Source organism: Anticarsia gemmatalis, chromosome 22 (genome assembly GCF_050436995.1).
Source record: "Anticarsia gemmatalis isolate Benzon Research Colony breed Stoneville strain chromosome 22, ilAntGemm2 primary, whole genome shotgun sequence".
NCBI lineage: Eukaryota > Metazoa > Arthropoda > Insecta > Lepidoptera > Erebidae > Anticarsia > Anticarsia gemmatalis.
The window spans coordinates 8273645-8293362 of record NC_134766.1 but is presented as its reverse complement, the minus strand read 5'-3'; the positions used below and the strand labels follow the sequence as shown (position 1 = coordinate 8293362).

Below are 19718 nucleotides of genomic sequence, written 5' to 3'. Positions count from 1 at the left end.
TGACAGTTGACAGTTCTTTTGACGTATCGCGTATCCGATCAATCTCTCTCTCCATGTTAAATAGCCAAGCTCTCTTAATGTGATTATAAAATATAGCTATACATATTTAGCAACTTACATATTTAGCATACAAATAACTAACTAAAACATACTCTAAAAATTTGGTAACTCGTAAGCTGATAGTTTGTAGTTACTGAACGAATATTTTATTTTCATTCAAGCGAAACATCAATCTATCAAAGCGTCAAGTGTCAAAATCTTGAATTAAAAATACTTCGATTTCACTCAATAATATTGTACTTTGTTTAAAATTTGATATTATGAGATAACTCTAGTTATTAAATAATGAAATAGTGTTCTAAAATGTCGTATATTAAAATTTGCCGTGTGTGTCTGTGCAGAGGTGTTAAAATGTATAAGTATGATGAGTTTTCATTGAAACAATATTATGAAGAACTGAATGCGGCATTTGTAAGTATTTATTTATTTACAAGTCTCACTCCTTAGCTTTATAGCATAGATATAAATGGCCTTTAAGGTTCAGTATTCGTAAAAATAGAGTATAAAGTAATTGAGCCCAAAAAAATATTCTTACAAAATTTCATCACAATCGTTAAAGAAATTTTATTAGGTACAAGAATCGTTAATTAGTTTTTTGTGTATACTAGAGGATGATGTGATCTTACTGTTGGGCAAAGGCAACCCCTGTAGACTTCTAGTCCAGACCTCATATTATGATTCAAATTCAATTCAAAATCAAAATATCCATTATTTCGTAAACTTCTTACAAAGTATTTGAAACAGTCAATATTATTATATTGTATTTTTTGATGATCATCATCATCATCATTGGCCTGAATACATCTATTGCAGATGATTAAGGTGGCGTCAGGTAGAATTGTTTTTTATGACATTTTCCCTCTTACAGATGAATGAAGAAGACAACCTACCTCCATACTTCTGCTACACATGTGCAGCTCTTTTGTACAAGTTTCATAAGTTTAAACAAAAGTGTAGCACTGGACAGAGAATACTTAATAAAGTATTGCAAAATGAATCTGTAAGTTTCCTGTTATTTTTTATGTATAGCACATATTTTAAAATAAAACCATAATATGGGAATCACATTTAAAATTGCTAAAAAGAAATAAAAACAATACAATATTATTTGTTTATACTTGATGACTGTATTTAATAACAGGCTCGGGGTAAACTTGTTAAAGAAACCTACTTGAAAGATGAAACTTATTGGAAAAGTTTCATGACTCAATGATTATACAGAGATTAAATTTAATGTAACTTACTTTTTTTCAGATCACTACAGCCAAATTACATCAAATAGACAAGGCAAGCAAGAATCTCCAAACTACAATCAATATCCTAACAGTTAACAATAGAGTAAAGACTTTTACAATAAATGATCACTTTTTAGAAATCAATGAAGCAGAACCGTCTTCAGAATTTTATGACGATGATTGGTCTATCACTGACAGTATTCATTTATCTGATACTGAAGAAAAAAGCAAAGACATATTAAATAATGAAGATAAAACAAAAAATGAAACCAATGTGCCCGTTAAAGAAGATAATCGTAATGATAATTTGAATCTCGATTTAGACACATGGTCATTGGACTCAGAAGATAAATCCAACAATAGTATCAAAGATTGTACCATACAAATCGAAAAGAATGATATTGTAATGCAACACTTTGGTCAATTCCTTTTACGGAAAGAAAACGAATCTGACAGTAATAACCGTAAGAACAAACGCAAATATCCACGTAGAAAACCCAAGATTGATGCACAAGAATTAAACAAAATTAAAGCTAAAAGGAAAAACAATGAATCAAATAAAGTACCTAAGAGAAAACCAAACGGTACTGCAAAGAAAAGAAATACTAGAACAGCTTCTGAAAAAGAACGTTCAGCATTAATGTACGGTTGCAAATCTGAATTGAATTCTGAACATTGGGAGAAAACTGTGTTCACTGAAGACGTAGCAAGAGAACGGTTTAGAGAGAAAGCAAGTAATCCTAAGTATTTATCTGCAAAGTTTGCATGTGATAAGTGTTTCAGAGTGTTTACTAAAGAAGATATGTTGGTTAGACATATGAAATTGAGGCATTGTGAGGTAAGCTGTTTCATTTATAAAATACTAAAGCTTGATAATTTTTCTCAAATGGTTGTTAATTTTATGTTTTTCGAAGTTAGATATTGTTCAATAGTGTGCACAAGACACAGGTTCACTCTGTATATCTTCACTTTCATAGCTAATAATCGACACGACCAGTGAGAGGTCATTCGCAGGTCCGTTTTTTGTACCCGACCGGGATTCGAACCCAAGCACATTGCGCGGCATACACTACAAACCAGACACCACAGAGGCAGTCAGATTGTGACGAGACGTGATTCTTTAAATAATTATAACATAATTTATACTAAACTGTTCTTGTTCCAGACCATTGGACCATTTGAATGCGATTTCTGCAAAATGCGGTTCAAATATAAAGCGTTATTAGCGAAACATACTTCGGAACATTATGACCTATATAAATGTCTGAGATGTGATTACACTGGTATTTACGAGTGAGTACTTTACCTAACAAGAATATGGTCTACTTTTACTTCTCAAGTCTTTGACTGTCTTCAAGCGATTATACTGCCATACAAATCGATTGAGGCTCGAACACATGTCGCGCCGCCGTCATTGGTCCTGCGATTTGTGTTTTACAGCGATAGCCACCTGAAGACTCAAACCGTTGAGTTTCGTCGCCGGTCGGTAGTAGTATTTAGCTATTTTAAAGTTATACAATGATGATAATAGTTACTTATTTGCAGGTCATCAGTAAAAAATCATGATGTGTTCCACAATGGATTCAAAAAGGAGTGTAAATTATGTCAACAGGAATTCAGGTGAGCTAATAAGTCCACTAGGGTACATTTTCTATAGTCCAATATCTTAGTTGTTTTATTTATATTAAAATATCTCTCAATAGTACACTACTATTGGGCAGTAGGCTCGCCCCCTATTAAGCTAACATTGTCATACTCCTGTGCCTATACTTTCGGTATAAAAGCGTGTTATTATATATGTAAGTATTTTCACCTATATATGTAAGTTATGACACGATTACTATATTTTGTCCAGACACCCGTCTACGTACTACACACACGTACGCGTGCATCATCGCAGCGAGCACGTGTGCACGTTGTGCGGCGCCTCGTTTGTTAGTAAGGTCGGGCTGATACAACACAAGACTATTAGGCATGTTGTTGATAATGTAAGTAATTAATTGTTCACTAGTTTATGCTTGCGATGTGTTTATTTTTTTGTTTAAATGTATGGATATTAATGCCACATTTAGTATAAATCGATTTGTTTTGTCGCGAAGGAAGAATATTATTATAGTATAGAAGGAAATCTGGCAGGTACTGTTCTGCCCCATTGCATTTTTTTTTCATTAAATCAACAAATGTCAATACATTTCGATCAATTAACTTAAACGTTATGAAAATACCCTGTTAATCTCAGAATTATGTTTGATTACTAAAGATGAGTGGTGGCTCAAGTTCTTTAGATCAACTTCGTGCTATTTATGCTTAATGTGGTTACATGGGGGAATACTTTAAACTTTTTTATTGCCTTTTACTTTTTTATTTGTATTCTTCTAGCAAGAGCCAGAAACAGAAGATAAGAATACTTACTGTGAACGATGTGACATCAAGTTCAAGACCCAAAAGGCATACTTAGACCATTTCCGAGAATCTATCAAACACGCTGAAGATTTACCTGTCATTAATACGTGAGTACAAAAATATATATTACTTATACACTAGTCCCAAAAATTAAGGGATATAAAAAAAGAATCCAAATTTTTGGGTGATTTTCAACAAACTGTAACTCCGAGGAAAATGGTCGTACAGAAAAAATTAAAAAAACTAATTGTAGCTCCAAGTGTTTAGTTTTTAGATATGACCATGAAAATTTTTTATCATGGCCAGGTCTGGAGAAATCCTACGAAAACTACCAAAAAAAAATTTTACCAAATTTTTTCCCTCCTAAAAAAAGGTCCACGGGCTTCAAAAAATTTTTTTTGATTCTTTCGTTCTAGAGTTCTTTTAGAAAATTTAATCCTCTTTAATTTGCCGTATTTAAAAAGCCTGTACGACGATTTGCCACGGAGTTATCGTCAATCAAAGCGAAAAGTTTTTTTTGACTTTGATATTCAATAACTCCTGAAATAATGATCGTACAGGAAATCAAAGGAGAGTTTTGAAAACTGCACAATATTCTCTATAAGAAAATGTAAACATCTTTTAAGAAATAATTTTTTTTTGAATTGAAACCTCGGACTGAAAAAAAGACAAATATTCGCGAAATTAAGGATATTTGGATAACTTGGTATAACTTTGGATAAAATGGATGAACGAAGGATATCGTCGGTAATTTTTCAACCTCAAAGTGTCCCCTAAAATCCCTCAAAAATTCAAAGCGCTGCGATTTTTTTTTCATTGTGCCCCGAAGCTTCAAATTCTTTGTTGTTGCAAAAATCACCATTGTGAGCAATTTTGTGATTTTTATTCATTTTTTCAAAAAAAAAAATTTTTTCTCCCTAAAATCTTTATTTTTTCGATTAAAAAGCAAATCGCGTGCCTATGCTCACTCCACGACATCGTCGAGCCCGATTGGCTTATGCGCATGACCATCACGATTGTGGTCGTAGACAGTGGACCAGTGCCTTATGGACTGACGAATCTCGATTTTGACTTCATGGCAGCGATAGACGATCTCTCGTTTTGCGATTTGCTTTTTAATCGAAAAAATAAAGATTTTAGGGAGAAAAAAAATTTTTTTTTGAAAAAATGAATAAAAATCACAAAATTGCTCACAATGGTGATTTTTGCAACAACAAAGAATTTGAAGCTTCGGGGCACAATGAAAAAAAAAACGCAGCGCTTTGAATTTTTGAGGGATTTTAGGGGACACTTTGAGGTTGAAAAATTACCGACGATATCCTTCGTTCATCCATTTTATCCAAAGTTATACCAAGTTATCCAAATATCCTTAATTTCGCGAATTTTGGTATTTTTTCAGTCCGAGGTTTCAATTAAAAAAAAAATTATTTCTTAAAAGATGTTTACATTTTCTTATAGAGAATATTGTGCAGTTTTCAAAACTCTCCTTTGATTTCCTGTACGATCATTATTTCCGGAGTTATTGAATATCAAAGTCAAAAATAACTTTTTTGCTTTGATTGACGATAACTCCGTGGCAAATCGTCGTACAGGCTTTTTGTATACGGCAAATTAAAGAGGATTAAATTTTCTAAAAGAACTCTAGAACGAAAGAATCAAAAAAATTTTTTTGAAGCCCGTGGACCTTTTTTTAGGAGGGAAAAAATTTGGTAAAATTTTTTTTTGGTAGTTTTCGTAGGATTTCTCCAGACCTGGCCATGACAAAAAATTTTCATGGTCATATCTAAAAACTAGACACTTGGAGCTACAATTTGTTTTTTTTAATTTTTTCTGTACGACCATTTTCCTCGGAGTTACAGCTTGTTGAAAATCACCCAAAAATTTGGATTCTTTTTTTATATCCCTTAATTTTTGGGACTAGTTTAGTATAGAAAAAAAAGTTTCGTTCGGGATTTAGGCCATATAAGGGTTTATTTAAGAAGAAAAATGGGATCCCAAGTTTGATACCTGTAGCTTGTAGTATCGAGTATCGACAGCTGGCTAGCTATCGGTAAATGTTTATATTAAAATCTGCACAGCGCCGCTAGCGGACGCGGTAGAAATTATTTTTGAAGTACATTTAAAATGTCAAACTCTCGGTACTCGATAGTACTGACTGTAGAGAATCAAGCTAAATAAGGATTGATTAATATTATCATGATTCGGTTCGGTTCGGTAGTCCAGTCTTAAAAACACACAGACAAGCTTCAGTTATTATTTTAAATCATCGAAATGTTAGTTGAAATGTTTACGCGAATAAGGGTAAAAGTACTAATTAATTCCAGAGAAGGCTCGAGTATAGAAATCACTCCATTGAAAGAGGCATCTAAGGACATGACGAAACATTGCAGACCATCACGACTTACGGAATGCACAGTTGTAAGTACCTACTCAATAAAACCTAGATTTTACGACTTATCGTCTTTGCTTCTCTCCCTTCCCTTCTTCCGGGAGGAGACCCGAGCCCTCTGTGTCAGTAAGGCTCGCTACACACATATTCAGTTCGGCATTAATCGTAAACCGTATAAGTGTAGATGAATGTTAGGGTAAAACTCCACTCGACATCGGTAGGCCTAAAAATTTAAACCCAATTGTGACGATCGGACCCGAAGGAACTTCCGGATCGGCACAAGTCAAGCAATTACAGTAATAGCTTCGATTCGGTTTTGTTGTTCGATATTGATCGCTGCTTGCTGATCGCTGTTACGTGTTCGCGTTAATTCCCGTATTCTATTATACATTAAACATTGTTGTTCGATAGTTTAATGTTTAAATCGAATTGTGATGATCGGACCCATAAGAACTACCCGACCGGCACAAGTGCAGTAATTGCTTCAATTCCGTTGTGTTGTTGGATAAATATTGCTGAACCCGAACATGCTGGCCCAAATATGTGCATAACAAGCCTAACGCGTTTTTACAGTGCATTTGTAAATATTTTGTTGTCTCTCAACAGTGTTCTAGAAAGTTCTCAACGTACGTAGCGTATAAGGCTCACCATTTAGCCGAACATCCCATGGAGCCGCTAGCGTTAAGAAAAGGGGCTAGTAAGGAGTCTGCTTCTACCATCTGTGACATCTGTGGCGCTATGGTTAAGGTAACATTGTAGTGTTCAATACTAATATTATAAATGCGAAAGGTTGTGATGATGAATGTATGTATGTTTGTGAAATAAACTCTTTGACGAAACAACTACCGTACAGTTTTTATGAGATTTGACTGCCTCCGCCGCTACCATTGTGTCGGGAGGTCGTGGGTTCGATTCCCACGTGGGACATTTATTTGTGCGATCCACGAATAATTGTTTTGGGTCTGGTGTACTCTGTGTGTCCGTTGTTTGTATGTATGTAAAAGTCCCCGCGACACAAGAGCATTTCTTAGTCCGGTAGTTGTCTAAAAAAAAGAAAAGACGTATCTAACACAAAGGATACTTAATTTTAACCCGGAAAACCTTTTCACGAAGACATTATTACAAGCAGTGAAATGCTTGATCACGAGTTGATTTACGAAAACCAAATGCCTATCTTTGATCGTCTCTTCTGATCTTAAAGGTTTATATTATTTATTTTACAGACTTGCTACATCGCTATTCACTACAACACCCACACAAGGGAGAAGTTGTATCCGTGCCCCATATGTGGTATGCAGTTCACTAATATAGGAAACATGCATACACATCAAGTGGTAAGAATCGTGTATTTATTCATCAGTTAACCATAAACGATGGACTTAAACCTAGCTCCTCATTGCGGGAGATTTTCCATGTTCAACAGTCGGACAGTAATCGGTTAAAAATATTTTTTTTTATGTTATTGGTTCAGATAATAATTAGTGAGCCTATTGTCATTAAAGTAAAGGTAGTTTATGTCGGCCGTTTGGACTCGATATTTTTTTTTCTTTAGTCGATTACACCGTTGAAATAAAGACTACAATGCATTAAGGTCTTATTATTTCATAAACTGACAGTATTTTGTAATCTAGCAATAGTCTTACTTCATGACGTCAGTATTTTTTGTTCTGTTTAATATAATTTTGTTTTCAGACACACACTGGTGAAAAACCTCACAAATGTCCATTATGTGAGAAATGTTTTACACAGAAAGTTAGCATGAAACTACATTATCGCACGTTCCATTTGAAAGAGCCTTATCCTAAGAAGTAAGTGTTAACTTATGTCAAATATATTTTTTTCGTAGAATTAATTAAGAAAAGTCAAATTTAAAAAAAATAATGAAGAAAGCTAACTAAAATATAATCAAGATTTGACGTGCAAAATAGATTGTAGCGAAAGTAAAATTAAAGCGCAGTGAATTTTTGCTTATTAGACAAAACTAATTTAACTATTTCTATTTTACAGAAAGAAGAAAATCCCAATCACATCAAGCGACAATATATTTTAACACACCTTTGTTTATGAATCTATGTATAATCGGATCAATATAAGTTATAGAGCATTTAAATTAAGTTAACTTTTTACAACATGACGGTAATTGTGTACTAATAAATTATATTGAAACAGAATTGTGTTTTACTGAAATACCAAAGAATCTGATTTCTTTTTTGTCACCACATTTAGTCAGATAGGTACTCGAAGAAAAACACTCCTATTGGCATTGACGAAAGAGATCAGCGAGTTACATTGTGAGCAGTTGATCAAAAGCCATCGTTTCAAAAACCAACAAAAAAATTGTGTTGATGTCATGGCTGTCAATGTCAAACCGTGTTGTCATTTGCTTGTGTTGTTGTGTTGTCCTGCTAATTCGTTGTTTCTTCTATTATTTACAAATAAACGCCGTGAATTAAATTGTACAATGTCTGATCTTAAAATCTGTCGAGTATGCTTATGCAAGGATGTCAAAATGTATCACTATAACGAATATAACTTGAAACAATGTTACTCTGAAGTTTTGGGTCAAAAAGTAAGTATTGTACTCTTTTATTTTTGTTATCTTCATCTCATTCTTTAAGAAAATATTTGTGATTAAATTGCTAAAGCTCTTCGAAGGTCTCGTGATAGATTTTTATGTTGAAAACTGATGTCCAATGTGGTAACTGGTGTCATTAATTTACTCAGAAGAAGTTCATGTTTCCAATAAGATTATATGTTTAACTTCATCAATTTTAACGTTTTTGAGCGTTCCTTGTATAAATATACTACTAGTTAACAAATAAAACTCATAAATTCTCATTGCAAAACTAATTTTGTTTATTTTTGTGCAACCAAAGATTAATGACTTTTAGTTAAAGTTTGTGCATCAGAGTTACTGTTACTTTATAAATTGGGAACATGTTTGATATGACCCCTGTTATGCTTGGAGGTGTAGGCAGAGGCGTACAAAATATTCCTATTTTGCTCTCATTTTAATGTGTATTATTTTTTCAGAGTATATTAGAAAGATTACCTCAATACTTCTGTTACACATGTGCAGCACTGTTATACAAGTTCCACAAGTTCAAACAAAAGTGTTTTACTGGACAACAAATATTGAAAACACTACTGAAGAATAAATCTGTAAGTAGAGCAATCAATTAAATTTTATACACTTTAACAAACAAACAAAACAATCACAAGTTAAACACTTTTTTTATCTTCATGGATGCCACAAAAAGAGATTTTGGCCTTCACATTTATTAGAAATATTCCAGAAAATAATAACTTCTATTTTGTCACTTAGAGTCTTATTTCTTGATATATTTTCAGGTCACATTAAAAACTTTATCACAAATCAATAACGCAAGCAACAAATTGGAATCACCTTTGGACATTCTCACTATAAGTAAAAGAGTAAAGACCTACACCGTAATAAGAAAACCCGACATTTCTGAAGAACAAACGCAACAAGAGAAACAAAAAATAGACCAAAGTACTGAGAATGAAATAAATCTAGTGAATTTAGTAGAGGATAATTATTCTGAAGACGAAATTATGAATTTCGATGAAGAATATATCAGTTGTGACGATGAAAAGGTAAACTGTGACGAAGAAAAGACAACATGTGACAAATTAAAGATAAATATTGAAGAACAAAATAAAGATATACTGGAAAAATTACACAATGATTGGGACAATACATTCACGGAATCAGACGATGAGAAATTAATCCACAAACAGGACAAAAATAATATCAAGACTGAGGACTGTACATTACCTTCTATGGCAACTATTCCAAATGACAATACCGATACAAATATACCAACAGAATCTTCAAAAACGAAAAAGAAAGACTCTACTAAAATAAATAAAAGAAAAAAACAGCCCGTTAAAAGTAAATCAAGTGTCAAAACTAAAAGTATGTACATTAAACAGAAATGGAAACATCTAGATCCGAAATTTTGGCTTAAAATTACGTTCACGGAGGAAGAAGCGATGGATAATTTCAAAGCTAAAGCCAATGATCCAAAGTATTTAAGTGCTGCATACCGTTGTGATAAGTGTTATAAAGGATTTTCTACATTAGATATTTATACTAGGCATATGAGGATGTTGCATTGTGAGGTAAGCTTATATAGCTAAATTTTTGTTTTGAAAAACTATTGGACTTTACAAAATACTATTCTTATATGACTTATTACCCGCGTACTTTTCGTTCCCGTGAGATTTCCTTGATAAGAATCTAGTGAAAAAGCTATAAATATCTTATTCATATTATAAATGTGAATGTTTGTAACTCAATAACAGCAAAATTCTCTAATGGATTATAATAAAATTTGATACACACGTAGTTTGTAATCCGAATTAACACAGAGTACTTTTACACTTGGGGAAATCTTTTTACGGGGACGAAGTCGCTGGCGAAAGCTAGTTAGTATGTATACATACTAACTAGCTTTTGATACATAAGTCTTACGAATCAAAAATAAACACGTTTTTCTGTTTTCAGACTCGCGGTCCGCTGGAATGTCGTTTTTGTGGAAAGCGTTTCAAGAAAAAGTTCGCAATGAGGCCGCACATGCTTGTACACTATCATAGATTCCAGTGCCTTATATGCAAGCTTGTTTTTAATTTAGAGTAAGTAAGAAATTAACCCTCTTATTCATAAAAATATATGAAGTTATGAAAAGCTTATAAAGTGTTTTGTTTCTTTCACTCCTTAGCGAAATGAAAAAGAGAAAACACATTATAGTAGCTTTTTAACTAAAATAGGTTTATAGTGTGTTCATGAATAAGAGAGTAAATGTATAATTATTTAATTAATGCAGGCACGCGACTGCACCGCATTACTCTACAATCGGTACTGTCGAGTATAGAGAGTTTGACATTTAAAATGTGCTGCGAAAATAGTTCTTAAGAAGTCCGCTAGTGGCGCTGATTCGTGCAAAATTTCTCGATAGCTATACGGTTGTTGGTAGTCGATAGTCGTAGAGAATTGAGCTACTTATTAATAGATGTTTGTTGTTCGTCTTGTGTCCGTTGTTAGTATGTTTGTCAAAGTCCCCACGACACAAGAGCAATTCTTAGTGCGGGAGTTGTCTTTTAAAAAATTTCAAAAAATATGATATGATGTATGTATGTTTACAGGTCATCTGCTCACGTTCACAACGATGTCCACAGTGATGTAGCAAGGGAATGCGCGCATTGTGGCATGAAATTCAGGTAAATAGCTTATCTTTATATTATACGTAGTCCGCGGTAAATAACTTTGCTTGACAATCGTGCTGCTATTTTTTAGGTTCTGTACCCAGAGGGTAAAAACAGAACCTTATTACTAAGCCTCCGCTGTCTGTCCGTCTGTCACCAGGCTGTATCTTAACCGTAATAGCTAGAAACCTGAAATTTTACAAACTATGTAATTTCGTTGCAGCTATAACAACAAACAATATAAATTAACAAAATGTTAAGGGAGTCCCCATACAATAAACGTGTTTTTTTTTCGTATTTTTTGGTGCAGTCGACAGCAATTAGATTGCGATATCCATGACTGTCGAATAGCTAAATACAGCCAAAGTAGTCAAAAATATCGATACAGCCTAAGTAGTCCAATTATTGAGTGCACCCAGCCTGTCCAAATATATCGATACACCCTGTTGTCAAATGCGTCGGGAGGTCGGGGTTCGATTCCCATGCGGAACAATTTATTTGTGCGATTTGTGTCCGTTGTTTGTATGTTTGTTAAAGTCCCCGCTACACAAGAGCAATTCTTAGTGCGGGAGATGGAAAAAAAAATACATTGATACACGCTAGCCGCCATTATTATAGCGACAGGCAAAGCGTCAATAGTAACGAAACACTCAAAGATATCAAGCATGATATTATGTATAATAATATATTATGTTTGCTTTCAGACATACAAACACATACTACACACACATGCGCATCTATCATCGTAGTGAGCACGTGTGTTCTGTCTGCGGGACTTCGTTCATAAGTGCCTTTGGACTGAACAGGCATAAACGACTCAAGCATTTTACTGAAGAATATGTAAGTAGTAAATACAGGTAGATTTCAATAAATTGGGTTGCTAATATGAAGATGTGACATGTATTTTTTTAGTTTTTAAATATAAATAAAATATGAGTGTGAGAGTTAATTACGTTAGAACTAATAAACTGTCGACATACAATAATGTATCGTCGTATTTTTAGGATTCTGTACCAAAGGGTAAAATGGGACCCTATTACTAGGCCTCTGCTGTCTGTCTGTCTGTCCCATAAACCGTGATAGCTAGAAAGCTGAAAATTTCACAAATTATGTATTTCTTTGCCGGTATAACAACAAATACTAAAGAAATTAAAATAAAATATTAATCCCCATACAATAAACATGTTTTTTTCGTATTTTTTTGGTACGGAACCAGGAGTCCAACTCGCACTTGGCCGGTTTTTATTTAAATTACGTAGGCAAAATCGTGTTCAATATTTTTTGAGAATCTATGAATATTTTTTCGACAGCAAAAATACTATTTAGAGACCTCGTTATCAGTGGTCTCCTTTTATACCACTCGTACCAGTGTCGTCACCATTACGTATACTAATCATTATACTAATTTTGTAGGAACCTACCAAAGCGAGTGAGAACACATACTGTGAACGTTGCGACATCAAGTTTGAAACTAAACAGGCGTTCGACGAACATTTCCGAGAGTCTGTCAAACATGCTGATGATTACAAAATGGAGAATAACGATCAAGCCAAGTAAGTACCCAACCCGCACTTGGCCAGCGTGGTGGACTCAGGGCCTAACCCCTTCCTCGTTTGGGAGGAGACCCTTGCCCAGCAGTGGGGTAGTAATGGGTAAAAAATGTGTAAACGTAATCATCACTACAAATTATTCGAAGCAAATAGCATATAGTTTAGCAAAAGTAATGCTACATTGTTAAATGTGTAGGGTCGAAATGGATGAGACAAGCGGAGGACCGTATAAAGTGGGGTGCTGAGGGGGAGGCCTATACTCAACAGTGGGTGGATACGGGCTGATTAGATAGATAGATAGAATGCTACACCTACGATGCTACGATGAGCTACGCCGTGCTACGGGAGCTACGCGTAACCATTGTTGCGCTGCGTAGTGCTACGACCGCTTATTCGTCCAGTTCTATTTGCACATTATTTATTTTTGCAGGGCCCCTACGAGTGATGTAGCAGATGTATTCCCTCTACCTTTCAAAGGCAGAGTGAATCGAGGAATAGCGCGGGGTAAAGGAAAATGTGCTACGCAATGTTTTGTGGTTAGTATGATATTCTTATGAGATAAAAACACTCGCACATAAGTCATCCTTTATACAGGAAAATAAATAAATTGAATCACTGCATCCGTTCGGGAGTTATGCTGCCACAGATAGACAGGCACACAGAGAGACAGACAGACAGACACGTTAACCTTATAAAACCCCTTTTTTGCGTCGGGGGTTAAAATGTATTGATCGAAGGTTTAGGAAAGTGAACAAGTATGTATATAAAACCGATAAAAAGATAATCTCGTTTGGCCCATGCAAAAAAAAACGAACATATTGTTCTAAACTAAGTATTGCTATTGCTGTTTATACTGTTATAGAACAGCCTGACCCGGGACTTTAATTTCAGACCCTGTGCTCCGCAATCGTATAAACCACAGATTCAGACCACAGAGGCAGTTAAATTTATTATTCGTGAAAGATTATATTAATTTATTAAAATTTTACAGTGTGGGAAAAATTTCGCAAGTTTCTACCGCTACAAGCAACATCACGAGGCGGAACATAAAGGCGTGCCCATGCAAGATGTACAGATCTGTGAAATATGCGGCGCTACTGTCAAGGTAACTTCATTCATTCTTTCAATAATTCATTCATTCATTGATTCGTTCATTAAATGTTGAAGTAAAAACGAAAAGAGACAGTTAGGTTTGCTATACGCATATTTGGTTCGACATTAATCGGCCTAGCCGAGCAGCCAACTGTACTTGTAGATAAATGTTCGGGAAAAATGCCGCTTGACATTGCCGATTCGGTTTTGTTGTTCGATAAATACTGCCGAACCAAACGTGCCGAGCCGAATATATATGTACTTGTAGCAAGCCTTAGAGCCTTGCCTCACTAGGACGCCATGGCGGCGTCGCTGGCTACGTATCCAAAAAATGTGTGTCACCTTACTGACGTGGCGACGGTGTGGCAACGTGACATTTTAATATTAACTGCTTGGATACGTAGCCAGCGACGCCGCCATGGCGTCCTAGTGAGGCGGAGCTCTTACGGTAACAGACTGAATTTTACTTTGAATATTAATGATATTTTACAGAGCTCAATTCAACTCCTATAACAGTAATATTACTTTACAGACCATCGCAAGACACATGAATCTTCATACGAAAGAGAAAGTTTACCCCTGTGTTATATGCAACATGAAGTTTTATTCTAAATCATCTTTGAACAGACATCAGGTGGTAAGATATTCATCTATTTTCATAACGTTTAAAATATCCAACATAGTTATAGACGAATCTAACATAGTTGGAAGGACGCCTACTCTGAGGTCTGAGGCAAGGGTCTCCTCCCAAACGAGAGGGAGGGGTTAGACCTTAAGTACACCACGCTAGCCAAGTGCGGGTTAGGGACAGCCCGTGATCAAGGTCGTGTCCCGTGACGTCGGTTCATAAAAATAAGGTATCGTAACCTTTAAAATATTCACCGCTCGTGAGACTTCATTATGAAGAGGAGACCCTTGCCCAGCAGTGGGTATTAATGGGCTAAATTTATTTTAATTTATAACTTCTTAAAGTCATTGGTGTGTTGTTAAAATCCTCGCCACAGCCTTGCATAGTTATCAAATTTAATTATTTTCTGTAATAAATTCGATGTGCGTTTTCAGACACACACAGGAGAAAAGCCATACAAATGTCCATTATGTGAGAAGCGGTTTACACAAAAGAATAGCATGCAGTTACATTATAGAACATTCCATTTGAAAGAACCATATCCTAAAAGGTAAGAATATCTTCCAACTAACTTAAAATCTCAGTCTCAATGTTTATTCGACTCCTAAACTGTTACACATACATATATTATAACAGAATCAAATCGGCTTATGTAACATTTGTAACGAAAACTCTGTTATTTATTTTCAAAATATAATTGCACTGAGCGTCAAGTTATTAGCCAGATATATACCAAAGAATTCATCTTGGATCTGCGATCGTGATTCGGCCAATAATAATACATTATTTTTACAGAAAAAGAGCACACAAGAACGGGAAAGACGAAGGAGATCTATTTGAACATTTTAACCCAACGAAGTTTTGAACTGAAATAATAAGGTTGAAAAAAGACCTATCAAAGTCGGTCCACCTAATAGTTATATTTGAGAGTACCATTGTGGTGAAAGGATTAGTCACTTAGTCAGCCTAGATTCTGCGTTACCGAACCTAGCAGCTTCCAGGGTCCACCTAATAAAAAGTTTTGTGGTAACAAACTTTATAATACAGACGACATGAGAACGCCTTTTTTAAGTGAGATATCGTTAAAGATCATGTTGTGTAGTTTCATTATACTTAAGTTTCATTGTACAGTATTTGTAAATAGTAGTTAAGAATTATATTTATATTAAAACTCGTTAATATAAACTCGATTTTTTTTATTCCACTTTTTTTTTTCATTTCAAATACTTAATTAATGCATATATTATATAATTGTTACTTTTTACACCGGAACACATTTCCACGCTATAAAAGTCGCAGATGATAGCTAATGTTGAAACAACGCATACCCAACTTCAGGAATAGACCAGAGGTCAAATGCCCCACGAGATGTCAATCGAAGCTGGGCGCAATCGCTTGACATATCTTGTCCGTAGCGACGAGCGAAGCTGGTATATTATGTCCCCCGAGGTGACAACTGGGAATACAAGTAGGAAGAAAATTCCCAGTTATCACCCCGGGGTGACAGCGTAGGGGGGACAACTGGGAATATACCGTGAAACTTACATGTCGGGCGAAGTCCGGCAACATCGCACCACTTTCGTAAAGTCGCTGGCAACACGTGCCGCGGGACATTTATCCTCATGTCTATCTTTACTTTACTGATTCCAATCAGACAAGGAAACATTAAATAATGATTATTAATGAAATATGATTTCAATCGACGTTTTATTTATCCACACCATTATTTTAATAAACTTAATTGAATATACATTTACGAATGGATTAAATTATATTGTTGTTATCGTAAGTATGCTTTACCATTTCAATTTCATCAATAATTGTAAAAGCACGGTAAAGTAAGAAAAGTTTTATGATAAATCGTGATAGTGTTGATTACAAATAAAAAAATCTCCTACAATAATTGCGTTAATTGAAGAAGTGCATATTTGATACGTTAAGTGCATATTTCATACATTTAGTGCGTAGATATTGTGAAAAAGTGCATGGTCGGTACAATCAGTCCATTCTAGTACACTGCAGTGTACCTTAGCGCATAATTGGTACAAATAAGTGCATCAATGAGTGCAACAAATGTGATAATTCATACAATAAAGAGTTCATAGTTGAGATAGATAGATAAGATTGATTCATAGAAGAGAAGGAGTTCATAGTTGGTACAATGAGTGCATAATTGGAACAATTAGTGCATATTTTTTGTGACAACTAGTCTTACCGAGGAGTACCGTGCTATAACCCAGGTAGCTTGGTTGTGGAGGTCCGATAGTCAGTCGATCCATGTAAACTACTGGTATTTCAGCTGCAATCGGTGAGATTGGAAGCCGACTCCAACATAGTTGGAAGAAAGGCTCGACTGTTTTGTGTAATCGGTGCGTTAATTGATGCAAGAAGTGACCGTAAAAATGTTCGAAAACAAACCTCAAAACATAGCAAATGTTCCTACAGAATTCTTACTAAACAACTTGCTAAGAAAAGACATACAAAAAATGTTGCAGCCCCTAAACATCATGTTGATGTTCTTCCTATCCCCTAAGTACAGAATAAGGGACAATTATATAACCCCTAACGGAAAATTCTATTACTTAGTAATAATAATTTACATGACTTCAACATTCTCAGTTTTCGGATATAGAATGATAGCAGCAATTTTCACAGATGCTTTTTACAAAAATCCCATAATTTTCGTTATAAGTCTTCTGGTACTATTTATCTATTTCGCTTGTTGTTCAATAATGTTCTACAATAGCGCAATACATAGTCACAACAACGTCCTTTTGGTCTTAAGACTCCAATTAATACATGAGACTGTGAACCTTAGTGCTTATGAAATAAAACAGTTTTTTGTTTTCAATTGGGTGCATACGTTATTCGTTGCTATTCAAGATGGGTTATTTTTCCATTGCTACTATTTGTTTCATGGTGGTTTTAGTATTCCCGATTTGATTGTGGATGGTATGTTTATCGCTTTTGATTTGACGCTAGTATATGCTATTCGTATATTAGTGTTATTGATAAAATACCTTAGTAAATGGTCCAGAGATATTGAGAAAGCGAGCGAAGAAGGTGACGAGTATTTTGACAAGATGCTGGATGCGTTTCATAATGTTTTAGCCGCTTTTGATCTGTATAAGAAGATTTTTCAAGTACTGGTAAGTTTGTACATTAATATTTATTTCTATCTAGCGGTCACTCCCGATTTTGTCTGCGTGGACTTTAGTTTTACCGTTTTAAGAAAATTTTCATCACTTTTCATATGAAAGTTTTCCTTCATTTTACTCTCTTCGGGGGTCAATTTCCTGAAATTCTCTCTTAGAGCTCCTGTACACTTTCTAAAGAATATTCATAGCAAATTTCAACCACCTATGCTCAGTAATTTTGCCTGTACATTGGCTATCAGTCAGTCACTCAGTAAATCAATTGACTAGTCTTTTATGTGAACATTTTTTTAAAACTCTCGCACTAAGAATTGCTCTTGTGTCGCGGGGACTTTTACAAACATACAAAAATCGGACACAAAGTACAACCAGACTCGAACTCTCAATCATTTGTGAATCGCACAAATAATTGTTTCGTGTATGAATCGAACCCACGACTTCCCGACGCAGTGGTATTGGCGTGGCGACGTAAACCAGGCTATAATTACGCAACTTTTATTTTCAGGCGTTACTTCACACTTCATTGACTATTAGCCGTAGTTTGTGTTACATAGAGGCGCATTTAGAGTACGTTCGAGTTAAGTTACCAGTTGCTGTAAGTACTCCTTTTCTTTTCTTTCTTTCCTTTCTTTTGAAAAATGACAACTCCCGCACTAAGAATTGCTCTTGTGTCGCGGGGACTATTACAAAAATGAAAACAACGGACACAAAGTACAACCAGACGCGAAACAATTATATGTGGATCGCATAAATAATTGTTCCGTGTGGGAATCGAACCCACGACCTCCCGACGCAATGGTATTGGCGTTGCGACCTAAACCACTAGTTCATTTATACTTTCAATCAATATTTGTAGAAAACAGATATACATTCTTCGAATCCTACATATTTCCTCATCAAAAAATCGATAGAAATAATAATATGTTAATCCAGGTAACCTATCAGTGTTCCGTGTAGTTTTTCTTGAAAGAGTAACAAACAAACATACATACAACAATAGTAGAATTATTATATTTCTAGGAACACTACATAGCAGTAATCTTAACTACTGTAATGTGGATGATGAAAGATGTTGTGATGGAAACTGCATTCTGCTTGAACTTGGAAAAGTTCTACGTGGCAGTCGAAGACGCGAAGCAAACTTGTATTATACGGCTTATGGATGTTGATTGTCCAGGTAAGGTTCTTTAATAGCAGATTACTGGCGCTATGGTCCCAGGATTTCTTTTGGAATGAAGGAGTTTGTGCTTAGTTCAGACGTTGAGTAAGTACGAGTTGATAAGTTTGATATTTCATAAACTGTTTAAATATGTCTCTGATTGTTTGTTTGATGTTTTAATATATGAATACACAATAGGTATCCCAATCAGACGCAAATGAAAAACTTTCGGTACATGTGTACTTTAAAACATGGTTGGTGTCATTTCTTAACTGAAAAACAAAAAAAGATAGGTATTAGATATATAAATAAAAAAAAATAAAACAAAAAAAATCAAAAACGTAAATCATTTAAATTTTTCACGTAATTGGCGTTGGAATAATTAGCCCTAAAATAAAATAATATCTTCCTTCTCTCTATATTTTGTTCTTTTATTTTTTCATGTTAACTTTATTTCCAGTTCGTCTTCGTCGTGTGTGCAAATCAGTAGTAAGACTACACACAGGCTCGTTCAGTAAAATGAGTGCGTGTGGACTGTTCTATATTGATGCTACATTACCACTGCGTCTGATGCAACTACTTACTGACTACATCATTGTACTACTGCAGTTTGCTGTACGATAGATTGTTTAGTAAATCAATGTGAGATGAAAATAAAATGTCTTTATTTATACTAAAGTACCATTTTTCTTCTTATTTCTGTAAAAAAAAGAAAAATATGGTTTTCCTTTTTGCAAGAAGCGATTATAATCTTTGTGATCGATGTTACCGAGTTTATTTCGTCTAAATATTAAACTTCTTAACTAATTTTATCTACA

General features: G+C 34.7%; 2 protein-coding genes across 3 annotated transcripts; both read left to right on the top strand.

Moving 5' to 3' along the window:
- The first annotated feature begins 240 nt into the window (after positions 1-240).
- LOC142982621 (uncharacterized) lies at positions 241-8248 on the top strand. The gene is made up of 12 exons (XM_076129215.1): positions 241-471; positions 929-1060; positions 1315-2133; positions 2461-2588; positions 2841-2915; positions 3151-3283; positions 3675-3805; positions 6023-6116; positions 6694-6834; positions 7311-7421; positions 7780-7895; positions 8095-8248. The coding sequence occupies exons 1-12, from the start codon at positions 364-366 to the stop codon at positions 8135-8137; spliced, it is 2031 nt and encodes a 676-aa protein (XP_075985330.1). The 5' UTR covers positions 241-363; the 3' UTR covers positions 8138-8248.
- A 213-nt stretch (positions 8249-8461) lies between these two features.
- LOC142982576 (uncharacterized) lies at positions 8462-15765 on the top strand. 2 transcript variants are annotated; one of them, XM_076129143.1, is made up of 12 exons: positions 8462-8656; positions 9121-9249; positions 9439-10233; positions 10619-10746; positions 11257-11331; positions 12021-12156; positions 12730-12869; positions 13297-13402; positions 13858-13971; positions 14491-14592; positions 15021-15136; positions 15382-15765. In XM_076129143.1, the coding sequence occupies exons 1-12, from the start codon at positions 8549-8551 to the stop codon at positions 15449-15451; spliced, it is 2019 nt and encodes a 672-aa protein (XP_075985258.1). In that variant the 5' UTR covers positions 8462-8548; the 3' UTR covers positions 15452-15765. The 2 variants fall into 2 exon arrangements, with proteins under 2 accessions (XP_075985258.1, XP_075985257.1); XM_076129142.1 differs by having other exon boundaries at positions 14491-14595.
- The last annotated feature ends 3953 nt before the right edge of the window (positions 15766-19718 follow it).